Source organism: Centruroides vittatus, unplaced genomic scaffold, assembly GCF_030686945.1.
Source record: "Centruroides vittatus isolate TY-2023 unplaced genomic scaffold, ASM3068694v2 contig_897, whole genome shotgun sequence".
Classification (NCBI taxonomy): domain Eukaryota; kingdom Metazoa; phylum Arthropoda; class Arachnida; order Scorpiones; family Buthidae; genus Centruroides; species Centruroides vittatus.
The window spans coordinates 82,571-105,281 of record NW_027122587.1 but is presented as its reverse complement, the minus strand read 5'-3'; the positions used below and the strand labels follow the sequence as shown (position 1 = coordinate 105,281).

Sequence of the window (22,711 nt, the reverse complement as noted above, 5' to 3'; positions counted from 1 at the left end):
AAAATTATCATGTAAACTAACTAAATTTAAATCTGTAATCTCTGATAATTATTTTTGTTCTAATTAATAAAACAAATTATTAATAAAGAGCACTAACAATTTTATGATTTATTTCAATTACATCTAACATATTTGAAGGTATACCTCAGTTATAATATGGCTTCTTGATTGAAATGTATCAACCCAAGGTTTAATGCGAGGTTTAACTCCAGTAGAACATAACTGGCTCATTCCGTTATTAAGAATTGTTTGAAATTTAGAAGTAACTCCACTTAAATCAGAAAGACAACTCTGTAAAATTAAATATCGTTTTTTTAACTTTGATCAAATTTCAGTATTAAAAAAAAATGTAATTTTTACACTAACATCATAAAATAAAAATAAAATTATTCTATAAAAATTATGAAAGTGGAAGACAACTATAATAAAGCATGAAAATCATTAAAATTAATTTTATATATAATTTTAATACTTGAAAAATTTCTGGTGAAAAATATAGAATAAATAACATATATGAAGATTTCTAATCAAACATTACAACTGGATTCTTATTGGGCTAATATGAGACTAATTATTTATTTATTTATTTAATAAGAAGACAATGTCACAAGGACAATTTTAACCTCTCACATATAACAATTCCCATTAAAAGTAATATAAAACATTAGCAATTAAATGTAAAATAATACATATAAAAAAGCATAAAATTAAATATGTAATATCTATTTATTACTGGGTTTGTATAAATGGTACTCTATATATAGCATATTTTGTATATTAATTACTAATTTATAACAACAAGAATAGAAAGATCTTATTATAATATTAAGGTGATAGAAAGGAACATAAAAACACGAAATATTTCTAGTATGAGCATATGGAATTTTTAAATTAATATACTGTGAAGGAAGCAAGCCACCGTAGTATTTATATGTGAACAACTGACTGAAGTAAGTAACACATTTAAAAATACCAGGGAGTCATAGACAAATTTGAGCTATATCAGATGAGTCAATGTAAGGCAGATGAGATAATTTGTTTATAAGAAAAATATGAAATATGTGGAGAAAGAATAGTTGCTAATATAGATATAAATTTTTTGAAGACGACAGAAGGAATTAAATTGGAACTGAATAAGCATAGTAAACTTCATCATTGGCTGTTTTATGTCTTGGGGTGCTAAATTTATTAATTAGAAATAAATTAAAATTAAATAATTTATTTCTAAACACTAGAAGACAGCATATAGGCACAATAGGCAATTAGCTTATCACTAGTCCAAATTGCTTAATATCTAATTAATTAATTAGCCTCATAGTAGCCTGCAAAAATCCTACCGTAATGTTTAATTAGTAATATTTATCAGGGTGTTTGTATATAATATATATATATAATATATAATATGTAATATAATATATAATATATAATATATATAATTATACATATAAAGATCTATTTATAGAGATACATTTTATTAACAGTAAAAACTTTTATTACTAGCAGTCATTAGAATATATATTTATTACATACAGTTGCACAGATTTATAACTACAGTGAATATATATAATATAGATTCTAATATAGATTCTTATCTACAAGAAATGACATTCATATACAAATTTAGAATGTTAACATTAACAGTCAGTAAGAATAATAGTAACCTGTAATATTATTATTTGAACTTGTAGCGAATATGATTGTATTATTTCTTGCCTTCAACCAACCACAAAGACTGTAAAGGGTTTTTGGAACATGGTTTAGTTTCATCTACTATTCACATTAATATTTTGGCCATCTGTGTGGCCTCTTTAACTCTATGGCCCAGCTTTGTGACTGATGAAAAACAAGAAACAATGTCATTGTATTCTTCAAAAGTTCAAATAAGGAAATTCAGATTGTTTATATGATTCACTACACATGAATAAATAAAAATATATTAAGTACAATCAAGTTATTCACATTTAATTTAGTTAAAACCAAAACAATTATTTAATAACAGTTAAAAAAATAATAATAATAATTCATCAATTTCCAGACCAAACCAAATATTATTAAAAAATACATACAAGAAACTAAAATGTCTTCATTTTTACTGGTGATTGGACATGGTAAAAATGAAGTCTTCCATTGTAGAGATGACCTTTTATGTATGTTTTTAATAAATTCATCAACCATTTTTTTAAAACAAATATTATTAATTATATTAAAAAACAGTAGTCTTTAATCAGACATTGAATTCACTACAAACAGAACTATTAGAAAAGTTGTAATTATGATCAAAGTATTTATTTAGATGTAGAGAGAAAAAAACTTAATAAATAATATATTTATAAAAATATATAAACGATATTAAGAAAATAATTCATACTTCCAATTTGGCTTTCTCTGCTTCAGATGCTTGACTAAAAACTTTATTCATTTCTTCCTTGATTAAACAACAAATAAAATAAATTATCTTATTTAGTTAAAGAGATATGTTTAATTAATTAAAATTCATATACTTCTAAAGTTTTACGAAGTGTTCTGATATGTTCACATGCAACTTCTGCATTATTAAGGGTAGTCTGAAAAACAAATAGTTTTAAAAAATTAATAAGAAAATAATGTTTGTATTCATTATTTAGAACACTTAAAGAGACTATGCTGTAAATTCTAAATTTCTTCTCTCTTTATATAAATCATATGTGTCTAAGGAATAACTTACTGCTTACAACTTTATTTATAGCTTAACTGTAAATATTTTATTTATTTAGGAACAAATCTTTTTTGGCTTTTGCTAATTAACTTTTCAATCAAAATAAGATATATATTTTATAAGAAATAACTTGATTTGTTTTATAAAAACCGTGTCTTGTTCTATAATTTAGACTTGATAAACACTAATGTTGTGTGTTTTTTTCATTAAAGACACTTGGCAAGTTTTCTATCAGATATTATTCGTTCTCGTTGATACGGTACTCTGTCTGTACACGTTTCGGGCCTTGCCCCTCCTCAGTCAACTGTTGATTATCTTTTTTAAAAAAATGTAAAATTTTGTTAACTGTATACATTACGTTGTAAGAAGTTCATCGACTATAAAAGGTGTATTATAACTTTAAAAGTTTGCTGCAAAACATAAAAATATATTACAAATATGAAAGATTTTTAAAACTGTTTCCGCCCCCTTTTTCTCTTCCACCCCCTCCTTGACGTTTACACTGGTACGGCCAGTGTTGCCACGTATGGCGTTCGCCGCCTTGTGGTCATTTACCAAAACTTTTTTGCAGGCTCATTTTTTCAAAAGAAATTGTTTTTCCCCAAAATATTTTAATTTATAATATATTAAAAAAGGGGGCGGAAACAGTTTTTAAAAATCTTTCATATTTGTAATATATTTTTATGTTTTGCAGCAAACTTTTAAAGTTATAATACACCTTTTATAGTCGATGAACTTCTTACAACGTAATGTATACAGTTAACAAAATTTTACATTTTTTTAAAAAAGATAATCAACAGTTGACTGAGGAGGGGCAAGGCCCGAAACGTGTACAGACAGAGTACCGTATCAACGAGAACGAATAATATCTGATAGAAAACTTGCCAAGTGTCTTTGAAGAAAAAACACACAACATTAGTGTTTATCAAGTCTAAATTATAGAACAAGACACGGTTTTATAAAACAAATCAACAAATCAAAGGAAACTAGAAACGGCAAGATTCATCAAATAAAATGCAAAGAAGTCAACATCAGGATTATAAACAAGAAGAAAAAATACAAGGTGAGATAGAAAAACTTTCTATAGACTTAAAGTACCTAAAAGCGCACCTAAATGAACGGACACCCCTTAGAACATTATCTTTACCAAAATCAATAGCAGAAGCTATACCTACAAGAGAAAGAAATTATATCAACTTTAAAATTCTTAGAGCAGCGATAAAATACAAATATATAAAAATTAGAAGATTAAAAAGAACCCTTAAAAAATATGGGAAAAAAACTAAGATAAGATCGCCACAAGATACTAAAGAACTAACAAAATATAACCAACAATACGAAGACAATAAATATAAAAAATTAATCAAAAAATTTCAATACCCAACTAAAATACAACTCGCAAGCTAGAATAAACCTTCCAATAAACATCAAAGAGATATTACATAAAGGATTAGACTTCAACGGCCCCAACAAATGGGACGTTCTAAACATAATACCGAATCTAGATAAAATGTGTAACGATCTACCTGAAGCAGAATCAACTATAATGAAAACTAAACTAAGTAATAAAATCAGAACATATATAACTAGAGAAGGAAACAAAACAATAATAAAAGATCCTAGTTACTTTCAATATAAAACCCAAATTCAGAATTTGAACAACTTCCTAAAAGACAATACATTAGGAATTATTAAAGCTGATAAATCAAAACAAATAGTAATAGTTACTCAAGAATGGATAAAAAATAAAAAACAAGAAATTGTAACAAATCATAAATTTAAAAAGCTACCTATAAATCCTATAGAAGTAATATATTCAGAGCTTAAAAAAAGAATTAATAAACTAGAAAAACTTAACGAAATTACTAAAACAGAAAAATGGTTTATACTAAACGAAGAAAATAACCGTATACCAAAACTAAATATAAAACTTAAAACGCATAAGATAGGCGAAAAAGTAAGACCAATAATAGATTTTAAATATTCAACCTTATACAACCTAGAAAAATTTTTAAAACAAAAGCTTAAAAAATACGATAACTCACAACTTGCAATTAAAAACGCAGACGAACTTATACAAGAACTAAATAAAATCGATATAAAAGACAAATACAGAATGGCTAGCCTGGACATAGTTGATATGTATCCATCAATAACTTGGGACATAATAGAAGAAAAACTTAATAATTTAAACGTCAACAAAGAAATAATAGATTTAATAGAATTTACGTATAGAAGTAACCACTTCGAAACCAACGGAGAATACTATACCCAAACAGAAGGAATAAGCATGGGATCGGTGATCGGCCCAAAACTAGCCGAACTGATTATGATAGATATAGATAACATAATATATAATATACCAGGCATAAAATTTTACAAAAGATACGTTGACGACATTTTAATAATATACGACGAAACAGAAATTAATATAGAAGAAATTAATAAGCAAGTAAATGATATACACAACGCAATAAAATTTAAAATAGAAAACGAAGATATAACAAAGCAAACAATAAATTACCTAGATATTACAATAACAAGACTAAAACAACATCTAGAATATAGAATATACAAAAAGCCAAGTTCTAACCAAGAAACAATTAGATACCACTCAAAAATGCCGTTATACGTCAAGTACAATATATATAAAATGGAATATGACAAAATAAAAAACCGGACAAGCCAAGAAGTACACGTATATGAAGACCTCATGGAATTAAGAACGAAATTTCTCCTAGCAGGATACCCGCAAAGACTGTTAAACAGATGGGAAACCAAACTTAAAAACCCACAAACGCTTAACCAAAATAAACAAGTAACTAAAACAAAATATATTAAATTTCCTTATATCAAAGGCTTATATGAACAAATCAATACAGAAATAAAAAGAATAAACTACAAATTAGCACCAACATATCAAAAAATAGAGAGCAAGCTGTTAACCTCGAACCCGTTAAAAAACCAACAAATACCGACCGAAGTTCAAAGTGCAGTATATAAAATTCCGTGTACCTGCAAAAATAAAAAATATTACATAGGAGAAACAAAAAGAAAAGTAAAAACCAGACTGAAAGAACATATAGCAGATTTAAAATACAATAGAATTAATTCTGCATTTTACGAACATTGTACTCTAAATAACTGCAACATAGACAAAGATAACGTCAAAATACTGCATAAAGAAAAATTAACGTACAACCGGAAGTTTAAGGAAACCACAGAAATTATAAAAAGTAAAGACAATATAAATAAAAACCTAAGCCTTAAAATAAACGACAACTGGCTTAATATATTATAAATTAAAATATTTTGGGGAAAAACAATTTCTTTTGAAAAAATGAGCCTGCAAAAAAGTTTTGGTAAATGACCACAAGGCGGCGAACGCCATACGTGGTAACACTAGCCGTACCAGTGTAAACGTCAAGGAGGGGGTGGAAGAGAAAAAGGGGGCGGAAACAGTTTTAAAAATCTTTCATATTTGTAATATATTTTTATGTTTTGCAGCGAACTTTTAAAGTTATAATACACCTTTTATAGTCAATGAACTTCTTACAACGTAATGTATACAGTTAACAAAATTTTACATTTTTTTAAAAAAAATAATCAACAGTTGACTGAGGAGGGGCAAGGCCCGAAACGTGTACAGACAGAGTACCGTATCAACGAGAACGAATAATATCTGATAGAAAACTTGCCAAGTGTCTTTAAGGAAAAAAACACACAACATTAGTGTTTATCAAGTCTAAAGAAATAACTTATTTCAAAAAATTATACTTTGTTAAATTTTTTTAGATTCACTTTTTATTTTCTGTACTTGAAAATATTCTGGTGATAATCTAATTCATATTTCAGTTCATTATGTCAAAACCAAATAACAGAATGAATTTTTGAAATCAAATTATTGGTTTATTTAAGAATTTATAACAAGTATTTTTATTTGTATAATTTAAAATATAAATTTAATTGAATTTAATAGAAATATTAAAATATTTTTTTATATTTAATTAATTTATATAAGCATTAAAAATACTTTTGTGAAATAAGATTTTCCAAACAACAACAACAACAACTGGTGAAACCAAATTAGTGTAAATATTAGATAAATAATGCAATGAGAATATCATTTTAAAGTGTTATCTTAATTACATTATTAATCCAACAATTATTTTAGTATATTTTACAAAAATATTTATGAATTAATAAAGGTAAAATGTGTAAAGTTTATCTTTATTAATAGTAAAATTAGAATTAAGGTGCTTGACAAATTACCTTCAAAGAATGATATGAAGGTAGAACATGTCTTCACGTTCTACCTTCATATCATTTTTTCATATCATTAATATCTTAAATAAATTTTGTTGACATAAAAAACAGTATTCATGTTTACACTAGAAAGAACTGGAATTCAAAGATAACAAATTTTCAAATATCATATATTAAAAGTATGCATTGACAAATTACATTAATCTGATAAAGAACATATCATACAAAAAGTTTGAAGCTGAAAAAATATATTTTCGCTTAGAATAATCTTAGAGTGTTATTCTATATTTAGATACGATAAAATATAGACACAATTATTAAAATGTTTTTATAATATAACATGAATATTATTTTAATTAAAATTTTAAAGATGATATATACTATGAAAGTTTAAAATTAAAATTTATTCTGTTTTTTTTAATATACTTACAAGAAACATAATTCGAGCAGTATCTGTATCTGATGATTGTAATCTTCCTTGTTGGATACTAGACTGAAGCACATTATATGCCTGACTCAAATCAAGCATTCCAGATGGAAACCCCTGTTTCAGGCGATCATTAATAACAGTACAAAAATTTGATTGCAACAGTGTACATGTATTATTTAGCACTGCACATATTCCATCTACACTAGAACTGCTTACTGTCCTCCTAAAAAAATATTTTAGAATGCTGGATCATAATTACACTTTGTAAATGTATTTTGAAACTAAAGCAATTATTTCTATTATTAAATGCCATTTTCAGAATTTATTTATTAAATCAAATAGTTTTTATATAATAGTTGAAATTTAATAGTTCTAGATAATATATATAAAAACAATTTAAAAAAATTTTTTTTAGATTTGTATAACAGATAATGCATTCTCATCCTAGAATAACCATTTGATCCACATTTATTAGTAAAAACCTGTCTCTTTATGTCTCCGTCTTGTTTTGGTGGAGCTTAGTGATTGTGTTGCAGCCTCTTAATGGGGTCTTCCTCGCTTGATAGTTGTGGTCAGATCAAACTAAGAAGCACCCACCAATGCCAAGGTGAGAGGCATCAGGCTGACAGCTGGAAGGTACTGGGATAGTATAACAGCTGTTGCAAACTATTTCCTCAAGGCACTAGACAACATTTCATTGTATCATGTACTACATACATTGCATGTATGCAAGCCAGCAGCAGGTCCACTGCTGTTGGCTCACAATTAGCAGCTTCTGGAGCTCTAATACAGTCCCAGGTGTTAGGGAGGATCCCTAAACCCCCATGGCTCATTCCTGAGTGTTCAGAAGTCAGGTTAGGAGTTTGACTAATTTAGGTGAAAATTCCAGAAGAGATTATCTTCTGAATTTCTTGGTAGATACTGATCTGATTATTTTGAATCAAGACAGCAAACCTACAGTCATTACAAACAGTAATGATCATTTTAATTATTTTTCACATACATTTGAATGATAAACCCAATCAATAGACTAATTACTATTTTTAAAAATAGTTTAAATTAAAAATAAATTAATGAATACTAAGTAACTTAGTGTTCATTAATTTAATTTAATAAATAAATATATATAAACTTTGAAAAGGTTAAAATTTTAAATTACCTTAAACATTTCTTCAGAATGAAAAACACATCATCCAACATACTTGAAATATGTGAATTTTGTTCAATTGTATCCAGACTTACAGCCTACATTTATAGAATATTTATAAAAAATTTTAATAAAAAACATTTTAAAATTACAAAATAAATACTTTTGTTTTCAAAAATAGTAAAGTTTATTAAATTACTTAAGTTAATTAAATAAAATAATTAATATTAAATTAATTAATTAATTAAAATAATTAAATAAACTTAATATTTCAGTTAAATTTATTAAAATATTAATACACTTCTATGGTAATTTATTATTATTTTTAAATTTGTATATTTTTTTATAATAAAAACACAAATTGTCATAAAATATTATTTTAAAATTAAATCTATTATTTCTCTTAAGATAAATCTCTTATTTTCTGAAAATAAGGTCAAATATCACGTCAGTCCATAAGGCCATGGGCATTTTTATGACCTTGAAAAAAATCTTGTTTTGCTGTTAAAAATGTCAGTCTAATGTAATAATTTTTACACTGAAGTGTTAAATTGGATCTCATTCATATAATACTGTTTAGAATTGTGAACATTTCAGTTGTTTATTAACAAAGTTTCAAGGATTAATTTTGTTGATTAAATCAATGTTATGACCATACACCAGACCATGTTATGACTGTATGCAAATTAAGAAGCTGTTCCAGAGTTCCACCAGTGGTCAGCAGATGGACATAAATACAACTGTTTTTTACCTAAGTGATATTGTGAAGAATTGTGATACTGTGTTTTTGGCGTCGGATCCTCAAAGAAAAGGTTAGCGTCTATTGTATTGTATGTATTTTTTAATGTCATTTGTCGGTTTTAAGTTGTTACCATCTGTCTCTGATTGGACAATTAAAAAGGATAATTCTGCAAAGACCCAAAATTATTTGTATGGTCATAACATTGATTTAATTTCAGTCGTTTATTTTCATTAAAATGGAAGTAACCGACAAATATAAAAGACATGTTTTATACTTTTTATTTTTAAGTGGTGAGAATGCTACAAATGCAGCCAAAAAAATAAATACTGTAAATAATTAAATCGTAATTAGTGCAAGGACTGCGCAGAAGTGGTTTGAAAGATTTAGAAACAACGATTTTAGTGTGAAGGATAAGGCTCGTACTGGAAGACCCGTTGACTTTGATGATGATGCTCTCTCTGCACTAGTTGAAGCAGAATCATCTTTAACAGTTGATGAAATTGTGGAACATTTAAATTCATCCCATGGAACTGTTCATAGACACCTACAACAAATCGGAAAAGTTTCAAAGCTAGGAAAATGGATACCACACGAACTGTCAATAGCTAACTGACAACAACGTGTAAACATTTGCACGTCTCTTTTATCCCATATTGCTTTAGAACCTTTTCTTGGTAAGCTGGTTACTGGAGACGAAAAACATTCACGTGTTGCGTTCAGTTACAAGTGTAACACATTAAGTCAAGACGTCACGAGCGATCGACCAAAATTGGCATTGCGGTCAACCGGTCAATCGTGATCGACTTGTTGGCCACCCCTGCTCTATAATAATGTGACGAGAAAAAGACAATAGATGGATCTCAACAAGCAGCCAAAACCGACTGCAAAAGGTGGGTTGCATCCAAAAAAAATTCTTTTGTCTGTTTGGTGGGATATGTCAGGTGTAATTCACTTTGAGCTGTTAGAACCTAATCAAACAATTACAGCTCAAATGTATTGTGAGCAATTACAGCGTTTTAAATGAAAAATTGAAAAAAAAGTCGACCGTCGTTAGTGAACAGAAAGCAGGTTCTCTTGCAGCATAACAATGCTAGACCACACGCTGCAAAAATAACTGTACAGAAACTTGAAAGCTACAACTGGAAAATTTTACCTCATCCACCATATTTGCCAGATATTGCTCCCAGTGATTATCATCTTTTTCGCAGTTTGCAGAATTTTTTAAAAGGGAAAACTTTTGAGGATGAGAACAATGTAAAAAAGGCTATTTCTGAATATTTTGATTCAAAACCGAAATCATTTTACGAAGACGGGATTAAAAAGCTACCATCAAGATGGCAAGAAATTGTACAAAATAATGGTGAATACATTATAGATTGAAATAAAATTTAATTAAAATTTTTTGCTGCTTTTTTTGTAGATAAAAATACGCATGAACTTATGGACTGACCTGATATTTTAAAATTTAAATTAGGCATACTTTAAGCTCGAAAGGAATATTCTGATCATATCTTATATTTCAAATACTTCCATAATGTTATTCCTTCTGACAAAATTTTTTACATGTATCCAGTCACACTACCTGGAACATGTCCTGTCTTTGCCCTCCAATGTACAGGTTATGTTTTCAAAAGATGTTTTTCTTATGCTGTCTCTAATATTTCTTCATTTGAAGATTGTTTATTTTATAATTTTACACATTTTATGAAATTTTGTAAATATAATTTATACTGAAGTTCCTAGCTTAGGCAACTATTTTGTATTTTATCTCATTTTATCTAATATACATATACATTGTTTATGCTATGACACCCTTTATTATAGCTCATTTTAAACTGTTTTATCAGATGGCTGCCTTTTTTATTTTCATTTTTATTGTTTATCTATTGCAATTTAACAGGACATCTTTTGTACTGTTATGTTTAAGGATGGTAATCATAAGTCAATGATGACTTTACTTATTACATTCAAACTAAATTAGTAATTAAAATAAGATAATTTCAATGATCTTTCATCTTAGAGAAAAGTAGAATTAATGCCACTTTGGTTTTAATTTATTCTTAAATTTGTTTAATAACTTATTGTTAAATTTATAAATAATTTGTTTTTAATTTTAAAAAAAATAATTAAAAATTATTTAGTAATTTAGTTAATTGGCATGACTTATAGTTAATTATTTTACAATTTTATTTATGTAAAATGTAATGTCAAATGATTATTAGATTATATCAGACTATATTAATGATACTATTAATAATTAACTGAGAAGTAATAGAGTTAGGCATTGGGCACTATCTCTTGATAAATTTAATAATTAATTTAGGTGGTTCTAGAAGAAAAAAATTGGCCTGGAGTGAGACTTAAATCTGCAACTCTCATTTGCTGTGAAGATACATTGCCAGTTACACTACCTGAACCTCCATCCAATCTCTTCAAGAACTATTAATTTAGATATAACCATACCGATACCCACAGCACCGACTGGGGACGCCTTCAGTGCTAATTAATGTAGCCTAATATAATCTGGTAATTATTTGGCATTAATCTAAAAATCAGGTTAATCAATATTTGTATTTATGTAAAAAGAATTATAATAACTTATATTTAAGTATATCTGTATTGCATCTTTAAAAAATTTTTAAGCTAAAATTCAAACCTTATTCACAGATTCTTGCATAAAATATTCTTCCATCATAATATACATTCCTAATAATTCTTGCATAGACTGACTTAATTCACATTCCATAATTAAGCAATCTAATTGTTTCAATTGTTCTGAAATAAAAATTTTAATATTTCAGAAGATAACGCAAAACATTGTAAACTCATTAATAAAATTTAAATCAACTTTATATATAATCAAAACTATAATTTTTAGTATTTTTAATTTAAAATTTAAAGCAAATTAGTAATTACTATACATTAATTACAGAATCACTTAATAAAATATTAATAATCTACTCTGAAAAACTTATAGAAAAATTTCATGACATCATTTTCAGAATGTACAAATGTAATGATGTGTGCTGAATGGCTGTGTGGTTAAGGTGTCAGCCTACCAAATGCAGAAGTCACGCTACATAGGGCCAAAATTGCCACTTGGCGATATTTTTATTAAGGTGGCAATAAAAATATAATACTGACGACAGAAAGTGGTGATAAAATCTTAGTTTGCTTGCAGCATAAAATTAAATCACAAATCACACTTCAGGGAAAACTGCAAAATGTCAAGCTTCCATACAATGGGAGACCCATGCACCACACATGTAGCAATTTCATGACGTCACATGGCAAGTTCGGGAAGAAAAGTAGAAAGTGACATTGAGAACCAAATGTAGTTTTGTGCAATGCTACCTAGAATTCCAGACTGGAATTTTTTATCAACTGACAGAAATTTTGGGGAATTTTTTGGGATGACTTTTTTCACTTTGATCTTTTTTTCAGTAGACTAAAACAAAAATTTTGACATGACAGAACCTGTGAAATACTATTTAACATTGTGATCAAATGTGTTATTCAAAATTATTCAAAAATGATTCCTATTGTTAGCAAGGGGACCAGACATTCAGGTCTTCAATTCAAACAAAACTTGGTGAGCCTGTAGCCCTAAACACAAACAACTCATTGTCCAAATAATAGGACCCACTTCTCAAGCATTTCCAAAAATTGAGCCTCTGAAAATTTAGTGTTTAGCTTATAAGTTTTCAGAAGTTTCATATCCGAGAGCGGCAATAGCCGAGTGAATAAGACACTAAGCACTGGAACTAGATGACCTAAGTTCAGAGTTTTGGTTTGGTTTAGTCAATTTTATATGTAACTTTATTATTTTACTGCATCGCTAGCATTATTATTATTATTGTTATTATTCCTCATGTTTAAACCTTATAAAACAAGAGATTAAAACTTGTGACGTCATTTCCTGTTTAGTGAAAACAAGCCTGTGTAGATTTAACTCTTTTGTCATTAAATAAAACTTTTATTTCTTTGCATTTATTTTCGCATATTTTACATACTATGACCTCACAAACGAATAAGCTTCAAACATTACTGCACGTGGATGAAAAAGATAAGTGATATGAAAATAGGGTAGCAAGTTGCAGCATTTCAACGTTTCAATATTTCAATTTTAATTTAATTATTAAACTCAAAATACAACGTAATAAAATAAGTTATAAGCATAAAGTATAAGAAGGAAGACGCTTCTTTAATATTACGAAAAAATAAAAGATAAATATTTCTGAAAATTTTGATTTAATCCAAAATTCTTTTTTTTTATGCCTTTTTACCATTAGAAAAATTAATTTCAGCAGATATAATTCATTCCTAGAAATTCATTGATAAGGTAAAAACAACTTAAACAAGACTCCTATTTCAAATTAATCTTCATGGAGTAAACTTAATGCATTTTGTATTCTAAAATGTCATCTAAATATCATTTATATATGAAAAAACATAAACACAATAATAAATAACATTAAGATTAATAAATTGATCAGCAACAAATGTTAAAAATAATATAATTTTAATTGATTTAACAGATTAATAATTAAATAAAATTTTATACAAACAAAACTTACATTTACATTAATTCTTAAGCTACAAGATGATCAAATAAAATGTTATTTGTAAAACATAAAAAGTAAACTTGGAACAGGTAAAAAAAAATTGTTGTTTTAAGCCTGTTTATAAACTCATTTAAAAATTTCAATAAACAAAATAATTTTAACCGTAAGAATAAATATATTTATTTTTTCTCAACATTGTCACTGTGCAGCAACTCTCTCACGCTAGATATACAAGAGTTGTGGATAGCACTGTTTAATCTTCTAAAGTTATAAATCACATAGTTCCAATAAAACACCCCATAGTGACATTAGTGCTGCTATATGTTTATTATTTGTTTATTGACTATTTAATTTATTATTATTTATGTATTTTACTTTAATACAATTTTATTCTTGAAGTTTATCTTTTAAATATCATTGTATTTTGTATTATTGTATAATTCTGTAAACTGTACATGTGTAATTCATATTTTCCATGTGCATGCAAGACAAATAATTTGAAAAAACATTGGTTGATGTTCGGGTTCTTTTTCTTGAATTCAAACGTTTTGTTCTCTATGAACAATTCTGCTCGAAGAGAATAGTTATATACTGTTGAAAGTACTTGTAAAATAAATTACTTTTAACATAATGCCACCAACAGACAGTTGTATACATTATCTTTTACTATTAATATTTAGCATTGTAGCTATTTAAAACTTTATTGTTTTTTCTCATTTTTTAAACTCATTAATGAGAATTTATATTTTTTAAAGATTTTTATTTTGCCAACTATAAAACTATAACAAGAAATACTATGAATCATTAAGGAAAAACAAGCTAACATGTATCTTCTATTAATTTTTTTACTACTTTTGCAAATATTGCAAGAATAAAAGCATTAAAATTTAATAGCATCAACTTTTATTTCTAGATTAGCTTTTTATTTTTTTGGTTAATATCAATATTTTCTGTATAAGCTTTGTACCTTTGTACTCTAAATTTGTTAATTTGTAATCCTTTCCAACCACTTGTATTATCCCCCCATAACAGAGAAATTTTTTTTTTTTGTATTGCTAATTTGTATTGTATTAATTTGTAATATTATTGTTAATAATAAATTATGATGATGATTTATTAATTTAAATAAAAATGAAATGAAATATTTTCTGTATAAATTAAACAATTACAGTACTTGAATTCATACACTGAATTAGATAAAAATATTTTCTCTCTCTCTCAAAATAATTAAATCATCTAATTCAACTGTTTCATAATGAATTATCTTTATAAAGCATGTTATAAGAATATTTTAAATGTCCAAGACTATAAAAAAAATTTAAGAAAATATTGGAATAATTTTTAAATATCTGCTTAAGAATAAACTTTATTTAAATAAACTTTTAGAGAATTCATAATTATATCTTAATTTCAATAAAGTAACATATATGAGAAGAATAAACATGAACAAAATTAAAGTAAAAAATATTTCTCAACTCAATGCTTTATTCTAGCAATTCGTAAAGTTTTAGAAGAACAACTGAGATTAAATTTGATAACCAATTTACCTTCTCTTGACTTTTCATCCAATGCAGCAATTTCAACATCTCCCTAAAAGTTATTGAAATTTTAAATGAAAAAAAAAAAAATACTCTTTAAAAATATATCTATTTTAAATTACTTAAACTACAGGAAGTTTCAAATTAAATTAATAAAACGAAAAGCTGGCTATTTTTAATAAAATATAGATTTCAATATTCTGCAAAGAATAAGTTATAAAAATAAACAAAATTATCAAAATGCTTACTGTTACTCTGCGCCTAATGAATCTAAAATAAAGTTCTGTTCTGGTATTCAAAAGTGTGACTTCAGCTAATAAAACATCTAACTCTAAAGGATCTAATCTAGAAAAAAAAATTATTATTCAATGAAATAATTTCAAAATATATTAAAATTTCACTAAATATGAATTAATATCTTACTTCTCTGTAGATTTGTATGAATTTTTTAAAATTTGTTGAACTGTATTAGCCTAAAAAGAACCAATTATGTAAATAAACAAAATAAATAATATTATTTATAATAAATTGATCATCTTTGGAATTAATGTTAAAATTTATTGCTTAGAAAATTTGTTATCATATCAACATATCGAAACTCTTATATGCTGCAATGTAACACAATATGACAGATACTTATAAGAAATAATTAAACCGGATAAAATTTTTAATTTCAGATTTCATTAAATGCTTTGCGTTACCGGAATGTTATCCTAATTTCATTGCATTAGGGGAAAATAATATTTTCCCTAGAGTCGTGACGTCGACGCCGTTGAGAATTTTTCCCCGTTCGGTTTCAACCCTGAGTTCGACGTTGCCGAGTATCCTGTAACCTTGAAACGGCGACGGTCATGTGTAAATTTGCAACGGTAGAGGGAGCCTTTTCGTGACGTCGTGCGAGAGTAATATCAGCGGGAAATTCGTAGTTGTGTTACGAACGAATATGCAAATGCTCGATCTGTGACATGATTTCTGTTCATTTCAATGCAATTTTATGCAAATCGACTAGTTTCCAGTTGGAATCGTTTACTGCAGTGTTGCGACGAATTGCGTATTGGAATATTTGCTGTTTATTTTTCTGGTTACGATATTTCATTTTTTTTCCTCACCACCTCCCCGCGTTTAGTTTATTGCCAATTATTCGATAATGAGTAGTTTTGCCGATTTGAGTTTCAACGACGAATTTCGGTCGAGTTGCACCACACGTGATTTCTACAAGTTAATGGAAGACGACTTTTTGGAGCCAGGTTTGCCTCCCCGTATCGATAACGCATTGAGATTTCCGGATTTTGCTGTAAAATTAGGCATGCAGCCGACCGAGTCCGTTTGCATTCCGTGCGATTCTAAATGCAAATTATATCATCGGAGTAATAGAGAAAGCTGTTTCTTGCGATGTAGTAAGTGAGGAACGAAGACTTCTGCCTTTGAAGGAACATTTAAAAGTAAATTTGGCCACATTTCTTGGGGTTGCATTCTGTCGTTTATATGGCCAAGTAGTAATAAATCGAACAGAGGGAAACGCCAATCGACCAATAAAAGAGCAGCCAAATCGAAAAGAACAGGGAAGAAAAGAGCCGCACCAAGAGAAAAGGAAAGTATCCAAGCTGGCAAAACCGAAAAAAGAATGGATCGGAAAGGGGAAAAAAAGTAGGAAGAAGTAGGCAACCACCATCGAAAAAGTGAGTAAAAAAAATTTTTTTTTTTTTTTTTTGGTTATTTTGATTAACGTCCGCAGAGTCTGCAGAGAAATTCAAGATGGCAGCCAGAAACGCGGCCATCTTGAATCGAGGGAAAAACTTTTTCCCCGTCGCAGTCTCCAACATAGGGAAAATTTCACCCATCGCTCATCTCGGAACCATATGGATAACTTATAACCGAAATAATTAAACCGGATAAAATTTTTAATTTCAGATTTCATTAAATGCTTTGCTTAAAACCTAAACTGTTATTAATTTCATTAGCATTATAATAATAATAATAATAATAATAATATAAATGTGTCATTATGGCAGTTTCCTACTAATACCACTATACAAATCCTTGTTCTATAAATTTATCAATAATTATAATTTAAAAAATTTTTTCAGTTGTTTTTAATATTTTTCTAAAAATCTGATTATATTCCAACAACAGATAATTTTCAGAAATTTTAGGATTAATCTTAAAATATAAAAATTATAATTACAAGGATGATAGATTATACTAAAAGCAATGATTGCCCTTGAATTATCAAGAAACATATATTTTAAATTGCTTTAAACAGTTTTTACTTTCTCTTTTAACAAATTTTTGAATTAGGTTGAATGTCACTAGCCTCACAAACGGTTATGTGATATTGGATGGAAAGATGATAATAGCTTTGTGTATAAATTAAATTCAAATAAAAGCTATAATTCTATATTTTCTTTTAGATTGTCATTCATTCAGAACCATTAAATATGTGACAGTATTATGCAAAAAAGTAAATTAATTTTATATTTTATACCTTTTTCAGAAATTGCCTGCTTGTTTTAAAGTCATCTAAAATTTTTTTAACTTGTCGATCACATTCCTTTTGTAAAATTTCTATAACAGAAAAAAGTTTGCCTGGACCTTTGAAAACAAAAATATTTTATTTAAACTTATTACCAAGTGAAATCTAATTAAATATAAAAAAAATTCATTGAAAAAAATATATATAAAACAATTAAATTATATAAAAATTAAATTCCTATTTCACTTGAAGAATATTTCAAAAATAGTTTAATAAAATACTGTGTTTCTTATTTCTGAATTTTCATTAGTTATTTTTAATTCTAATTAAATATATTTTGATATTATTATAAATTATTTTTTAATCAAATTTACAGTTATAATAAATATAAAACTCATCTATTTCAAAAAGTTATCATTTAGAAATGATCTTGAAATACTGTTCATCTCATTTAGAACAATATATCTATCCTTTCATTTCCTTCATTATAATATGTCTACATCATCATAATGAGTAAATTAATTGGCTAAAAATGATAAAGAATGAACACAGAAGCCTTAATTTATATGAGATTTTGTGTTCTTAAATATACAATGCATTATTTTAAGTTTTAATTAAATTATAATAAATTTATAATAATTATTTATAAGAGTGTGCTATTTCAAAATTCATAAAACAATATTACAAATCATGATCATTTTTATTATAATTTTATCTGATTAATTATAGATAATGTGTGTAAAATTTTGAATCATGCATCACATTTAGTGAAATTTAGAAAGATAAAATAATATATTATTTTAATAATTTTTATACATTTTATTTATTATAAAATTAAATGACATACCATAATAAGTTTCAATAAGAGGCTGATGAATTTCAACAACTCTAGCAATTCCTTCAAATAATAAAGTTATTGTATCAGCATAAATCACATTTGCTCTTTTATTGTTACTTTCAATATTCTGAGCAATCTTTAAATTTTTTTGTGCAGTTTCTGCAATCTATAAAAATAAATAATTATTTATAAAAACTAAAATATTTAGGAGTAAAATTTCATAATTCATATTTTACCTGTGAACATAGATATGTTGAAAATTTTCTTAAACCTTCATTGTGTTGATTTAATAATGGAAAAATTTTGAAAAATCTTTCTACAGAAGCAATGTCTTCATCTCGAACAGCTTCATCAAATTTTCTTAGTACTATTGCCTTTAGTTTATTTTCTGCTTCATGCAATTTTGAGAATGCTTCATCTAAACTACTTCCTAGCAATGAAAAAGTAACTATTGAAAACAAAAAACCTGAATTGTAAAGTTTTTTCATCTAAACATCTAAAAAATCAACTAATAAAATAAGTATGTTTAATGCCTGGACTCCACATTATCTGAAAACAGAAACTCAGAAACAGAACTGAAACATACAGCGTTTTCATTTCAGTTCTGTTTTCGTTTTACCGTGACGCTACTAGCATTGAAATGAACGTTATGTGGAAATGCGCCATCTGTTGATTAGTTCTGTAATTGTCGTAGAGGTGCACATGGATGATGCTACAGATTTCGCCATGCTTTCTCTGCATTTATCAACAACGAAATTGATGATAATCTTTGAATTATTTACATTTTTTGTCATACAGACATCTGTATTTTCTAACTTCTTTGATGAATAATTCCAAATCTATTTGTTTCTTCGTCCTTTTCGCTACACTTTCCGCCATTACGACAACAAACTACACGTGACTACGCGTCACAAATCCTTGCGTTTTTATTGGTTGCAGTACGACAGAAGCGCGAAACGAAAACGGAAAAGTTAAATAATTTTTAACTCTGCTTTCAGTCTTGTTTCTGTCCAACTGAACGTTCCAAAACTGAAAGTTTCGTCAGTTTGGCTTTCAGTTTTACGATTACGTCGCGGATTCCGGTAATGTGGAGTCCAGGCTTAAGTATCATTCATAATAGTAAGCACTTTACTACAGGAATTTTATGGTGACAATAATTATTACTTCCAAAATATACAAATCAATTACAGAGATAAACTTAAATAATTATATCACAGATTTTGATTACCTTCAATACTGTCAGCAGTGGAACGTTTTAATACAGTCTGATCTAAACTAAGAAAACGACGAATGTGAGCTGCTGCCTAAAATTTAAAACATAAAAATATCGCAGTATATTTATATTGAAATTCAAATTTATAATTCATATCTTTATTTAAAATTTCAAAAACATTTGTCTACCTGTTCGTAATATTCATTTTGAAGTGCGGTTTGCACACCATCAGTACAAAATTTAAGATCTAAAATATCTTCTACTCTTTGCATGCATTCAGTTACTCTCCCCTAAAAATGAAAAATAATTTTAAATATACAAAGAAGAATTCTTAATTAGTTAAATTATCTTACAGTAGATAGAAACATCTTTCAAACCAGCACAAACATTTTTAATTCTCAGTATTTTCAACCTTAAAAGATCATTGTTTTTATTTTTATTGTGTATATCCTGAAGATACTCTTTTATGGTTGAAAGTACTAGAAATTAAAAATATCTATGCTGGTTTGAAAGGTAGTTCTATAGTACTATAAAAAAAATATTGTATGTATATGGAAAATACAGTATGTTAATAAACTTTGCACTGTATTATAACAGATCTCTTGAGTAATGTTTAAAATAATAAAACATTGCTTACATATATGAAAAAATTTAATTTGAAATTAACTTGTTTTTTACTATTTATTTATTACTCATTTCCTTCAATTTTAAAATTAAAATGAAATTTACAATAGCTTATTGACACATTTATATGAATAAGTAATTATAAATTTAAAATGTGCTGACACAAATATTGATAATAATGATTTACTAATTAAAAATAACTATTGAGGTTAATTTAAATTCATTAATCTCGCACATAATTAGATAAAGCCCTATTTAAAAACTAAAAATTAACAATGATTTAAACAAACCAATAAATCCAGATTTAATAGAATGATTTTATAGTCTGAAATGCTAAGATTACAAGTACAGAAAAATATTTATTTGCATGTAAGACAATTCAGAATTACTACAAAAACAATGTTGATTTTCTGATTATTTTTTTAAATTTATGTAAAAACAATTATAGACTATTTAGGCTGCAATTTGAAAAAATTGTAGACCTATAAATTTCCACTATTGTCCATCTGTCTTTCCTTAATCTTGAGAATGGAGTTAGATAGCTAAAAGGTGAGACCAGATATGGGAAAACTTAGGGGCAAGAGGCCCCAACTAACTATATATGAACTTCTGATGCAAACCAGAAGTCATGTTATTTCAATTCAAAAATTTTCCTCTGAAAGGAGTTAGATAGATGATCTGCACGACTCCATTGCTAACAGGAAAAGTATGTTCAGGGGCAAGCCACCACTAATTTGAGGTGAGCATATATTTTAAATTAAATTAATAAAAAATATGATTAAAAATTGCAGTCCAGCATTGCTCATTTTAAAATATGCATTTCATTTATTTTAACATTGATTTTTAGATAGATAATGAATTTTAAAATAAGTCCATAAAATTTTATTATTTATACTAATTTTCAATTATTTACGTTAATATTGTGCATAAAATATCTTCTAAGTGTGATTGTAAATCAGTTTTGTATGGCAAAGTTTAATATTTTCTTGCAATCCAACCCACAGCATTTTCCAGAGCAAAAAATTCTCGGTGCAGCAAAATGCAATTTGGGTTGGATTTTACATTTGAGGAACTTCCTTGTATATATTATTATTCTTATTAAATAATAATACTTGCCTTTGTAAGATCCAACTTCTTGACTTTACTGCTTATATTTTCAGCCAATGATGAAGTGAATGATATTAAATTGGTTAATTGTTCTGAATCAGAATATACCAGCTGTAAATTTGGCCTGTAAGAAATGAATGTAAAGTAATACATGGGGCTGTATTCTGGTCACCATCTCTGGTCTCTCGTCTCTCACAAGCTGGTTGCCGATTGGCTAATCCAAATGATTAGCCAATTAGCGACCGGCTTGTGAGAGACAAGAGACCAGAGACAGTGACTAGAATGCAGCCCATGTATTTTTATAAAATTCTTTTCTCTACTTAAGTTTGGATATATATCACATAAGTTAAAATATTTATTTATATTTTTACTTGTAATCTAATGATTTTTTATATATTATCATGTACTTTTCTTTAAACTATTTTGGATAGAATTGCTTAAAAATAGATTTAACTCTTTAAAAATACATACATCATTATTTAAGAAATTTGACTTAATGGTTATAAAAATAGCCAAAAATATTAATTAAATTTCATAAGGAATTAAAGATGTATTGAAATTATTTAATTATTTCAATTTATAAATATTTTATATGCTATGTTTTTATATAATTGTAAATTCAATGTATTATATTGCAAAGTCAAGTTAATCAAACTCAAAAAATTAAATCTTACAGCATTTTTTGGAGATACATAATCTTTCCTTCAACATGAACATGTCTGTCTAAAAGATTTTCTAGTTCCTTGTTTATAATTTCCTAAAAATTAATAAAAAATATAAATCATTATTATATTAATGTACTTATTGAAATTTAATTAAAATAAAAATAAAAATAAAATTTTAATTAACAAGTACAAATTACAAAAATTAAGAAGGGGTTTTAATAAACAAATAAATATAATTTTCAAAAACCAAGATGCCACGGAATTTAAATAATGCATGTGTTAAATAATAATTCATATAACATCTAACATTTTATTTTCTTTAAAACATTACACTATTGTGATTTAGAGTTATTTATAATTATTAAATATTATATTATTTTATATTTGATCAAACTGGAAATTATTATT

At 26.8% G+C, this 22,711-nt stretch overlaps 1 protein-coding gene across 1 annotated transcript in view; it reads right to left on the bottom strand.

Annotated features, from left to right (window-relative positions):
- Cog4 (conserved oligomeric Golgi complex subunit 4) overlaps nucleotides 1-22,711 on the bottom strand; it is a 37,038-nt gene that overhangs the window by 12,309 nt on the left and 2,018 nt on the right. The window contains exons 3-18 of the mRNA XM_067280827.1: nucleotides 22,313-22,395; nucleotides 21,648-21,762; nucleotides 20,096-20,197; nucleotides 19,923-19,998; nucleotides 18,931-19,124; nucleotides 18,704-18,860; nucleotides 17,869-17,975; nucleotides 15,807-15,856; nucleotides 15,632-15,728; nucleotides 15,393-15,435; nucleotides 11,937-12,055; nucleotides 8,551-8,636; nucleotides 7,392-7,614; nucleotides 2,502-2,564; nucleotides 2,369-2,425; nucleotides 145-291 (exon numbers count right to left, since the gene is read on the bottom strand). Of these exons, the coding sequence (XP_067136928.1) occupies nucleotides 145-291; nucleotides 2,369-2,425; nucleotides 2,502-2,564; nucleotides 7,392-7,614; nucleotides 8,551-8,636; nucleotides 11,937-12,055; nucleotides 15,393-15,435; nucleotides 15,632-15,728; nucleotides 15,807-15,856; nucleotides 17,869-17,975; nucleotides 18,704-18,860; nucleotides 18,931-19,124; nucleotides 19,923-19,998; nucleotides 20,096-20,197; nucleotides 21,648-21,762; nucleotides 22,313-22,395 (1,719 nt within the window). The remainder of the gene's footprint in view (nucleotides 1-144; nucleotides 292-2,368; nucleotides 2,426-2,501; nucleotides 2,565-7,391; nucleotides 7,615-8,550; nucleotides 8,637-11,936; nucleotides 12,056-15,392; nucleotides 15,436-15,631; nucleotides 15,729-15,806; nucleotides 15,857-17,868; nucleotides 17,976-18,703; nucleotides 18,861-18,930; nucleotides 19,125-19,922; nucleotides 19,999-20,095; nucleotides 20,198-21,647; nucleotides 21,763-22,312; nucleotides 22,396-22,711) is intronic.